This window comes from Ctenopharyngodon idella, chromosome 2, assembly GCF_019924925.1.
Source record: "Ctenopharyngodon idella isolate HZGC_01 chromosome 2, HZGC01, whole genome shotgun sequence".
Taxonomy (NCBI): domain Eukaryota; kingdom Metazoa; phylum Chordata; class Actinopteri; order Cypriniformes; family Xenocyprididae; genus Ctenopharyngodon; species Ctenopharyngodon idella.
The window spans coordinates 39516287-39529222 of NC_067221.1; the positions used below are offsets into that span (position 1 = coordinate 39516287).

General features: G+C 39.1%; 1 protein-coding gene across 1 annotated transcript in view; it reads right to left on the reverse strand.

The window, feature by feature from the left end:
* The window catches only part of gna11b (guanine nucleotide binding protein (G protein), alpha 11b (Gq class)), a 46768-nt gene that overhangs the window by 17235 nt on the left and 16597 nt on the right, over positions 1 to 12936 (reverse strand). Inside the window, exon 2 of the mRNA XM_051913193.1 lies at positions 2976 to 3160. Coding sequence (XP_051769153.1) covers positions 2976 to 3160 — 185 coding nt within the window. The remainder of the gene's footprint in view (positions 1 to 2975; positions 3161 to 12936) is intronic.

Consider the following 12936-nt stretch of genomic DNA (forward strand, 5'->3'; position numbering starts at 1 on the left):
AAGTGAGAGGAGGCCTAACTATGTTCTACACCAAGGACTGCTTACCAAGGAGGCTGCAGTACCAAGATATTGCAATCCAGGCAGAGCTCCGGGGGCAGAGGCCTCAGTGGGACGACTCTCTAATGCAAGAGGAGACCTAGCAATGCCCACCTTGAAGACAGTTAACCAGGGAGGCTCGAAAAAAGAGCCTACAACCCAGTTCACTGCCTCCACGGAGCTCTCAGAGAGGAGGCTTCAGCATAACAACCCTCTATAGCAAGAGGAAGCCTAACAACGTTCTACACTAAGGACTGCTTACCAAGGAGGCTCGCAAAACAGCCTGACAACTCAATACTGCTATCCAAGCGGCCTCAGCAGGATGATTCTCTACAGCAAGAGGAGGCCTAACAACACTCCACCTTAAAGAGAGTTCCACCAAGGAGGCTCACAGAGAGCCATACCACTCAATGTCACTGTCTATAGCAGAATGATGCTGAAGTCAAAACGAGCTCATCACAGGGAGCGAAGGACCTTACCTTAACCAGGAAGGTTCTACTCCATGCTCACCCTAACTGACCAATGGGAGCTACCAGCTAAGGCCAGCTACAACCATTGTAAAACCTGTAACAAGATCTGGTCTCTAGGCTCCTGTTGTAGAGGTGCTGTACAACAGGAGGGGTTCACCCAAGGCGAATAGGCCACTTCCTGCTGGAGCCCAGAGACCAGAAGAGCTCCGAGCCTTCCTTTGTCAGCAGATCACAAGAAAGTATAAGGGGGCTAGGTAAAAATGCTAGCTGTGCCATTATAAATGCTCAACTGAGACTCCAGCAACAAACCGAGCTCTCTCATAGGGAGTTGGGAAACCTACCATTAAGGGTTCCACTTATACTCAATCATGAAAACATTAGCCACCAAGGAGAGCCAGCTGAGTGCTAGCTGCGACCACTCAGAAACAAATGTCTTCGTACAATCTCAAAAGTCCAGACACTCCCGAAGGTGCCTCATGACAAAGAAACGTTCGCAAACTGGGGCGAAAAACCACTCCCTGTTGGGTTCTCAAGATCGAAAGAGCTCAGTCCAAGTACTGGAGGACCCTGCAAAGAAGTAAAAGTTTCTTACCTGTCTCTGTCAGTCAGTCTCGCAAATACATCACAAAGCGCGCCTCACAATGAGTGCATTCAGTTCCCTGGAGAGCTTATCCAAACACATAACGCACAGGTTGTGTGTCCCCAATTGTCGTCTCTAAAACGGAGACACATACTTCCTGAAACGCTTGGCTGAGTGATCGTCTTTACACGTACATAAACAAATGGATCCTGAAGACAAGAAAGAGGATGACGTGTACTACAGGCGCCCTATTTGTACTCTTGTCACACCAGTAGTGACGTCATGGGCTGTCGCCGGCCAATGTTATTGTTGTGTTTTTACATGTACTTCAGACATCGAACATGCCAGAGGTTGTTACGAGTTCCCATTCGAAAGGGAACTGAAAAGGAGAGTCTATCAACATGGACCTGGAGAGATTGTGAATAGGCATGTGACGGTATCAAATTTTCATGTTGCGATTAATTGCTGAAGCTTTTATCACGGTATACGGTATTATCACAATATTGAAATAAGTTGCAAAAAAAAGTGTTGTCATAGTATAACAGGTTTAAGAACTCTTTTTGTAATAAAAAAAAGAACTCTGAATGTTTAAATACAATAATACAATACACAAAAAATATATAAAGTAAAATTTTCAAACAGATTAAAGTGCAAAAGAATTAGGCTATAAAGAACAGGTAACACTTTACAATAAGGTCTCATAATTGAATGCATTAACTAAGATTGAGCAATAGCTACATTTGTTACAGAAAGTATTATTTTTTGTTAATGTTAGTTAAGAAATACAACTAATCATTGTTAGTTTTATCTCAGGTCCATTAAATAAGTTCTTTTGATTTTAGTAAAGTTATTAAATAGTAACTAAGAAATTAACATTAACTAAGAATAATTAATGCTTTATAAGTATTTTTCATTGTCAGTTTGGTAATAATGTATTAACATGTTAACTAATGTCTCAAAGTTTTCTAATCATTTCAAACATTTCTAATCATTAGTGCATGCTGTAGTCCAGATTAAAATATAAAAAATGTTTAAGTTTGAAAATAAATAGCCTATTAAGTCTTTAAGTATTAAGTATTTGGTGCTGTGATGAACAACATTGAGATTACAAAAAAATTAATGGCTGTTTGAAGCATTTTAAAAACTTCACTAACGCAGCTGCTTTGTTTGCGGGGTTTCCGGGGTAACCGCTGCATTCTGCTGTTCCATCAGCGCCCTCTGCTGTCAGAGAGTGAACGTGCACTTTCATTCAGCACGTCTCCTTCACTCTTTCCGCCATGTGCTTCTCATGCACGTTGGGCTTGTTAACATCTGAGCGCATCCCTTTGACACAGAATACAGCGGTGTTGTGCATTTTCTAAGGTTGATGGGGAAAGTATTCTTAAATGCATTATAAAAATTTTAATAATTGGTAATAAATTATTATTTACGGTATTTTGAAGTGCCCACGATAACAATATCATGCATATTCATTATCGCGATATATCGCATTACCAAATATTGGCACATGTCTAATTGTGAATGGTGGAATGGTCTCTGATCTCTTGTCAGGTGTTCTCCAACCTCATCAGACATTATAGGAGAAGACTCAGCTAATATCTTGGCAAAAGGAGGTTGCAAAAAGTATATAATAAAAGGGTGCCATCAATTGTGGCCAATGTGTATTAGACAAAAACATTTATTTCATAATGGGATTTTTTTTTAGCCAAAATAGAAAAACACCGTGAAAATTGTTACAAACTTCAAAATCAAAAGAAAGAAACAAGTAATTATATTCTGCATCAAGAATATAATGCAAAAAAGTGACCTAGATGTTTGCATTAGATTCACCCTCAAATGCAAACCGTCTGCTTATCACAACTGAAATACTCAACTTAAACTATTCTCACCTTGTTCTGCTCGTACTTGTAGCCGATTTTCAGGGTCTCAGTGGCACGGATCATGGACTGCATGGAGGTGAAGATATTCTGGTACACCAGCTTGGTGAAGCCACGTTTGTCCTCATCTGTGTATCCGGTGCCATGGATGATACGCATCTGTTTGATGAACGTACTCTTGCCGCTCTCACCTGTGCCTAGAGCAGAGAAAAGGGTCAGAGGTCAGGTTTACATTGAAAGACTAGATCAAGAACACAAGTACGCCATCCTTCATTTATGATCATCTGTTCAGATGGTTTGGTCACAATGTGGCAGCAAATCAGGACACTTAGAATTTATTTAAATAACAATAACACAAATCGTTCAATTGAGAGAAAAGAGTCAATGAGTGCAAATATGTGCCTGTGCGATTGATATTTGCTGCTCCTTACAATCACATCAGGGTCCATTTCAGAAAAAAAACCCTGCACATTAATGTAATTTATTTTGCCCTTTAATTTTTATACTTGTATATAATATATATACAAATATTCTATCTGCCTACCTGCACATCATTTCACCATTAACCAACATTAGAATACATGAAAGTGTTGTTAAATTAATGAAATATTAACTTAAAATCTCAGGGGGTATCTAATGGGTTTGACTAACAAAAAAAGTTTGGGAACTTGGTTTCATTAATGCATTAATGTGTTTTAATCTAAAAAAAAAATCTATATAATGTCAACTGTCTCAGAAGCCCAGTGAACAGTCTAAACTTCAAAAGGGTTGGTATTTTGAAACCTGTATTATTAAGAGTGTAAAGCATCATTGGTGAAACTGCAGCCACAGAAAAAGGAGGTGAAACCTTTGTGTAGGTTTTGGTGTGAAAGCCAGAGACATATTTTCTAATGAGCAACACCACCAGCACCGGAAACACAAACCTACTGAGAGACATTGACAATATCATAAGAAGCAGTTTTTTTGTTTTCCCACTCAAACTACAAACCTCTCAAACAAAACATCACCTCTGACTTCCTCTCTTTTACACACAATTAAAAGCTCTTTCTCCTTCCCTCTCTCATTACATAACGCTCCTGTTTTGCTTCTCGCTTCAGCTGAGTGAGGGTTTCAAAAGGCGGCCGCTTTTTCAGAATGAGAAAAGTCCTTCATCCCCTCTGTGACTGCAGGAAGTGAACCGATCAACGAAGGGGCACGAGCATATCTGCACAAATAAAGCCAAATCCTACTCAGTTTTTGGAAAAATGTTGAGGCTCTGAGGAATGTAAATGTGGTGCTGCAGTTAAAGCTGCTGTGGACGATCGATTTTAACTCTACTTGCAGCACAAAATCAACCAGATTTTTCCTGACACTTCTATTGACAACTTCAACAAACAGTCAACCCCAATATTAGGGGTGCAATGGATCATAGTTGATCCGTGATCCATATGGACCAGGCCCCACGGTTCGGCACACATGTGATTTGTGGTTTAATTACAAAGTTTAACCATCATAGAGTAAAAGTTTATCATTTGCATGTGTTTTGTCTTGCCAGTTTACACATTCAAGTGATTTTAAACCATTCAAGCACAAGAAGAGGCGAAAGAGAACATAATTTGGTGCTCGTACACTGTTATCTGTGTGCACAGCCACACACACACACACACACACACACACACAGAAAGGCATGTTTCAGATGGCACGCGAACACTGTATTGTTTCCTCTTTCACGTCTCCTTGTGCTTGAATGGACACGTACACACAAAATTATGTCAAAATACCCATCTCTGCAAGTATTCTTCTAAACACATTTGATTATGTCTTAAGTGAACGTAAACAGTTGAGAAAGAAATTGGATGTGTATCATTATACTGGATCCGTGCATTCAGTCTTAAAGTGACAGCAGCCTATAAATACTATAAATACTGTCTAAGTCATTAATGTTATTCAAACAACAAAACACAGCTTTAACAAAGATTAATCTATATTTATAAAGTGAACACTATAGTTTACATTTAATGATTACATTTCTGTGTTTGAATACTACTGTGAGACTATACTTCATTTGTAACTTTGTTATATTGCATCTATTTGCATTTGTTATATTATGTTTGTGTGGCCGGCAGTTGTCCGTGAAGTCTTAAAATTTTAAAAATCATAGACTCACAGAAAAATCACAGATTTCCCCATGTGTCAAAAAATCTGCATTTGCAGTGTAAATGCAGCCAAATGACAATTCTACAAATGCATATTTAAAAAACTCAAATAGGTAGTTACAATACAAAAAGATTGTTTAATAAAAGCAAACATTATTGTGCAGTTAATCTGCACTTCACAAACATACAGGTCGAATTTAATCAACTCTCTGCAGATATTAGAAGTACCAAATAAAAAACTATAGAAATAAGGCTTATTGATCTTTTAGAAGAAGCACAAAGAATGTTATTTTTCTCTTTTCTCTCTGTGGATTCATGCTAATGGAGATCACCATTAAACACACTGATTGTGTAGCAGGTCCAAAATGGAAACACATTAAGACGTGATGCGTTAGACAACTGAAGTAGCAACACCCGAGGTTTAACCAAGAGAGAGAACATAGAAGTCTACACTGCTTTTCCAAAGCAAAAAGAAGAGCTTGTTTTTAATGGGTCAGTGCTGATTATGTTATGACAGGGCTGGATCCCTGGAGAGTCAATGTGCTTCATATCAAACAGGTCAAACAGCATTTGCTTCCCATGCTAAACAGATGCAAATCTAACTGCATCAAATTACAGTATCTGTGCATCATTTAAAACTCATGTGCAACCCGCAAAACATGCGTCAGGTCTAATTGTTTTATCTTTCAGCAGAGCAACACACCACAATGCTTCTAATTGCATCTTTGCACAAAAGCAGAAAAGATGGTTTTGTTGCTCACAGAACCAGGAAATGTCCTGAACGCTGAAACCATGTGAAAAGGGGATTTTCCCAATCACAAAAAAACGACAACATATTTTCCAAATATAGGGATGCATTAATGCCAAGAGACTCCTGGCTTATAGGATTTTCATCAAAACAAAGCCCAAGACTATTTGGGCAAGAGATAGATGAGATTCGGCTCTAATGACCCATGATTCATTTCAGGTAGCAGGAAATTTTCTACAAATGTCTGACGTTTAATAGATCTCTTGTATCTAATGAGTATGTGACTCATTCTCATCTCTGAATGTGCCAGTTCTGTCCAGAAAACCTAAAGGACAGAAAAATAAAAACTGATGAGATTAAATGAAGACTTTTAAGTGAAGTCTCTTGCTTCTGAGATGTTTCTCCAGAGTAATCTCCAATAATCTCACATGCGTCTAGAAGAAATCTAAACAATGTCTCAAACTGTGCTCAGATTTGCAAAGTCTGCAATCAAAAGTCATAGATCTCAATAGAAACTCAAACATATCTCATCAAAGCTTTTTTTCTACATTATTACAAGTCAATAATTGTCTCATTTAGTTACATTTAATAACTGAGCTCTCCAAGAGCTATGAAAGAGCACCATTTAAGAAATACAGTGGGTAAAGATTGAAGGCCATTCCAAACTCTGTACACACCTTTTAACCCAAACAGACTCATGTTCACAATGCTTTCAATGAGGTGGAAAATCTTTTAAAAAGACGCACATCCGGCATTGTTACAGAAACTCTATGAACTATTACTACACAAAGTGAATGAAAGTTTGATGACAAATATTTGCAGTGCTTTAAAGGAAAAAGAATCTGCATTCAAGGTTCAAAGTGCCAGTCATTTGGTTGCTATAGTAACAGTGCCTTCCCTTTGTTTGTTTTAGTGCATTCAGTTACCGTCAGAGAAATACTACACGCATCAGCATCTCTCAATGCTGGATCTCTCGTGAATGAGCTCTTACAGTCAGTATAAAGCAGTATAATGTGAACTTTGCCACTTTACATTTCACTTTTTTTCAGTCAATCAGTTGACTACCTGCCTGAAAAAAATATCTGTCAGTATCCAGAAAAAAAGCCAGAAAAAACAAGGTTGTGAGGAATAGACATACAGACTGTTCAATATGTTCAATATAGAACGATACAACGACAGACAGAACAATAAATAGATACGATAGGAGGAACAATACAACGATAGACAGAACAATAGGCAGAATGATACAACGATAGACAGAATGATACAACGATAGACAGAACGATACAATGATAGACAGAATGATAGGCAGAAGGATGCAATGATAGACAGAACGATAGGTAGGACGATACAACAATAGGCAGAATGATACAACGATAGACAGAACGAAAGGCAGGGCGATACAATGATAGAATGATAGGCAGAAGGATACAATGATAGGCAGAACGATAGGCAGGACGATACAACAATAGACAGAATGATACAACGATAGACAGAATGAAACAACGATAGACAGAATGAAACAGCGATAGACAGAATGAAAGGCAGGGCGATACAATGATAGGCAGGATGATACAATGATAGACAGAACGATAGGCAGAATGATACAACGATAGACAGAACGGTGGGCAGAATGATAGGCAGAACGATACAATGATAGACAGAATGATAGGCAGAATGACAGGCAGAACGATACAATGACAGGCAGGACGATACAATGATAGTCAGAATGATACAATGATAGACAGAATGATAGGCAGAATGACAGGCAGAACGATACAATGACAGGCAGGACGATACAATGATAGTCAGAATGATACAATGATAGACAGAATGATAGGCAGAATGACAGGCAGAACAATGCATTGATAGGCAGAATGATACAATGATAGGCAGAACGATAAGCGATACAATGATAGAATGATAGGCAGAACGATACAATGATAGGCAGGATGATACAATGATAGACAGAACGATAGGCAGAATGATACAACGATAGACAGAACGGTGGGCAGAATGATAGGCAGGACGATACAATGATAGACAGAATGATACAATGACAGACAGAACGATAAGCAGAATGATAGGCAGAACAATACATTGATAGGCAGAATGATACAATGATAGGCAGAACGATAGGCAGGACGATACAACAATAGACAGAATGATACAACAATAGACAGAATGAAACAACGATAGACAGAATGAAAGGCAGGGCGATACAATGATAGAATGATAGGCAGGATGATACAATGATAGACAGAATGATAGACAGAATGGTATGCAGAATGATAGGCAGAACGATACAATGATAGACAGAATGATAGGCAGAATGACAGGCAGAACAATACAATGACAGGCAGGACGATACAATGATAGACAGAATGATACAATGACAGACAGAACGATAAGCAGAATGATAGGCAGAACGATATAATGATAGACAGAATAATACAATGACAGACAGAACGATAAGCAGAATGATAGGCAGAACAATACATTGATAGGCAGAACGATACAATGATAGGCAGAACGATAGGCAGGACGATACGATAGACAGAACGATAAATAGATACAATGATAGGCAGAAAGATACAATGATAGAAAGAACGATACAATGATAGGCAGAAAGATAAATAGATACAATAGGCACAACAATACAATGATAGGCAGAATGATGCAACAATAGACAGAACGATACAACGATAGACAGAATGATAGTCAGAATGATATAAAGATGGATAGAAAGAACGATACGACAGACAGAACGATAGTCAGAACGATATAACAATAGACAGAATGATAGGCAGAACGATACAACGATAGGCAGAAAGATAGACAGAACGATAGGCAGGATGATGCAACGATAGACAGAACGATACAATGACAGACAGAATGATAGGCAGAACGATACAACGATAGACAGAACGATAGACAGAATATAAAGACAGAACAATACAACGATAGGCAGAACGATAAATTGATATGATAGGTAGAACAATAGTCATAACGATATTACGATAGACACAACGATAGGCAGAACGATAGGCAGGATGATACAACAATGGACACAATAATACAATGATAGGCAGAACGATACAATGATAGACAGAATGATAGGCAGATCAATACAATGATAGACAGATAGACAGACAGACAGGGTTAGGATTGGAGGCTTTCTGTCACAGACTAGTCGCTGACTTAAAGCGTGACGACCTCAGACATGACCATAGGCCAGCACAACACACTGAACGGCCTGTACTTCTGTCCCTCACAGCGCTGTTTTCATTCACATCAAATTAAATATGGTGCTTCCTCCGACTGAGCTCTAAACACATTCATTCATTCATGAAGCGCATGGATCCTCCTCCAAACCCTTCCCAGACGAGCTGAGGAAAAGAAATAGAATAATTTAAAATGTCTGATTTATTTCTCGTGACCCTGTCACAAGATTACAACACCCCCCAACATACACTCCACCCTTCCACCAGCCGGCTGCTGTTATCTCTGTCCTCTCTCTCTTTCATTCTGCTTTGTGTCCGAGGACAGACAGCCTCTCCTCTTAAATCAGTCATTTAGCTCCTCTGAACAGCCAGCCCTCCTCCTCATCCAGTACTAGGCATATTCATAACTCAAATGCTTCTTTATTCTATTTTTTGAAACGACCTAGAAATAAGGGGGCAGCTATTATAGTCTCCAGCCGGTACGGTGCAGGCCTGCGGTCACGCTTCGGCTTCAGTTCTCTTACAAAATCAAATACAGGACCATGGGACTGGACCACCGGCTGTCAGAGAAGAACTAGGGAGCAAAAGAATATGTTGGGGGAAGGAAAGTACAGCTATTGCAGAGTAAAAAAAACAATGGCAGTGGAAGCACATATGTGACTTATCAGTTGGCCTACACAAAATATTGTGCATTTCTTTACAGGAATAGTTCACCTAAAATATAAATTTTGTACATTTTTCTCACCCGCAATGACAGTGAATTACACTTAGCAATACACAGCACCACAGAAGTATCATAAAACAAGTTCAGATAACTTGTGCACTATATTTCAAGTCTTCCGAAGCCATTCAATTCCCTAAGCAATTTCTAAAACCTGGGGCCGGATTCATGAAAATCTTCTTAACAAATATTTAACAATATGATTTTTTTACTGCATTTTTGATCAAAAAAATGCAGCCTTTGTGAGCATACAAAAAAACCTCTTTCAAAAACATTAAAAAAAATCTTACTGACACCAAACTGTTTGAACGGTAGTGCATATGTAGTACAAATTTATATATTCTATATAAATATAATATTTGTGAATTTATTCCTATGATTTTTAGCAGGTAATTCAGTAACATAGTCAGTTGTGTCACTGTACATCTAAAGATTGCCCTTTTCAACAATCACGATTTCAGATTCAAAGTAAAAACTAACTGAACCTGGATCAGGGCTGAACAGCATCCCAAAACCACTTGCTAATTTTCAGGCTCAATAATTATTCCAAGAACAATGGAAATAGGAGAGCAGTTTGGGATGTAGGATATGGCGGCACCTCGGGCTACAGCCCAGCACGAGTGGCCCGTATAACACCAGAGACGCTGGCAGCAGTTGAGAGCGCGAGCCAGAAAAGTCACTATAATCTAGGCTACAACTGTCCCTCAAGTCCTGCAGGAGTCTCATTCAGAGACCGGCCTGAAACCATGTGGGGGGGAAAGAGGTCAACACGCGCACGGCGAGCACCACGTGGGCGGACAGAGCTGAGAAACTGTGTTGTTGCCATAGAGACAGGCCTAACCCCCTCCCCCCTCTACAAACCACCACGTCAATTCCTGAGCGTACGTATAAAACAAGAGCACTTGTATCTTATCACCTCACTGCAGTCAAGCAAGTAGATGATGCTGGGAAGAGGAGGAGAGACAGAAACAAAAAGATTTAGTCCAAAAACACTCCAAAATGCAGCACTGGGGTCAAGCAGCAAATACGGCTCTGTTTTAATAAAGCATTTCCTGCTTTCAGCAGAATCTGATCTGCACCTACTTCCACTGCACTCCCTCCTCCATATGTTATACTGACCCTACGGTCAGCACAGGTCTGAATCACGGCAGACGCTTAGACTTTGAGGGGGAAGTGGCAGGGCTGCTCCTGGAAAGCATGCAAATCTAACCAGTAGGCCATTTGCAGTGCGCTGAAACCGCAATGAACTGTTTGAGGTGAGCGAATCAGATAAACGACAACCACAGAATTTGCATGAGTGGTAGAGATAGACCTACTGATGTTTACATGATTCAAAAAGGAAGTGCTTTATTATTTCATTTGACTATGTAAACTCCACTAGCACTGAACTTTCTCCCAAAGGCCAATAAGTCTCACAAGTTCACGCATAAACATGCATTAAAACACAGAAGCGATACGGCTGCAATGGATGTTGCAGGGTAATGTCACATGAATAAAATTGTTTAGCCAATAAACCACTTAAAATGTCTTTTTAGCAAAAAATTCCCATAATCCAAAACTTCAGAAATATGGGATGCTGATTTGTCAACAAGATGTTATCTAGCACGCCATCTTAAAAATAAGAGACTTGTAATTGTCTTAATTGACCTATTAGGCAAAATTCACTTTTTGAACACTTTTTTGAATTCACATTTGAACACGTGTGTTGGCATAGTGTGTACACAACCACCCTACCCAGATTCTACCTTTTGTGACATCACAAAATGCCTAGGCCCCACCCACGACTGCTGACGGACTTTGCCGTATCAGCATAGACCCCGCCCTCAGCGAGTTGTACACTGTCCGCCATTTTCTCCAGGCTGGAGCAGCCGTAGCGACAAGAAAGCAACTGTTTTGTTGTTTGATGAGTCTTTATGTCTTTATGTACTCCTGACATCAGAGCCGCTGAAGACACAGTGGATTAGTTTTATTTTTGAAGGGAATGCGCCCCCATATACCTACATTTGTTTATGTCTGCATGAATCATTTTACACCAGACTGTTTTGTAAATGAGGGTCAATGCAAAGTAACAATACAAAACAGGTTTTGCTAAAAAGTTGTTACTCAAGGATGGATCAGTACCAACTGTTCGTGATCCAGCTCATAGTCTCCGGAGCGATACTGTTCACGGCAGTAATGAAAGGGAAAGCACGCACTTTATTACAGTTCATCGGAGCTGTTTTACAGATATAAAGTTTACCAGTTTATTAAGCACCCCCCAAAAAGGCATAAGGTCTGTATAGATTTGTAAACTGTTAGTTGTAACAAATGTTTTTATGTAATTCACTGTGTATGTTGATGATAATGCAAGAAAGTTTATGGATAAGACTTTAATGCGCACTTCTTGTACTGTGTTTTATTCAGCTCTTACGGTGAAAACAGTAAAAACAGATGCTTCATCTTTTGTGTGAAGTACAAAAAACTTCATAAAATTCATCAGTAAAGTTTTGGCCATCATTCGGATGTGGTCTGCTACAACAGGCTTGTACTAATATAAAACTAATGGATAAAAGCAAGATGACAACAAAAGTTATAACCGTAATTAAACTAAAGTAAACCTGTTCTATCTCCATGCTGCATATATTCTCTGGCTCTGTAGGCATCATTGTCTGACTCCGGTTCGAACTGAACACCGCTACTGACAGTTTCTGAGATTTTCACTGCGTGAGATTGTCCTCTTTTGCTGCTGTCGGTATGCTGGAGCATGAGCATTCGAAGCTCTGCCCTCTTCTTGAAAGAGGGCCAGGAGCAGCTCATTTGCAGTTAAAAGGACACACGCAAAAACGGTGCATTATTGCTCACCCCCAAAAAGTGGCAAAATTTTAACATGCTATAAAAAATTATCTGTGGGGTATTTTGAGCTAAAACTTCACATACACACTCTGGGGACATCAGAGAATTATTTCACACCTTGTAAAAAGGGGCATAATAGGTCCCATTTAAAAGCATCAGTAAGAATATGGTAAACTACAAACAAATCCAATGGTTTTTTTTGTTTTTTTTAGCAAAAGTGAGTTTATGCATTAATGGAGTTAGTTACATTATAGCTGTATAATTTACAGCTTGTAGTATTAAAAAAATAATAATGATAATAAACTCATTTAAA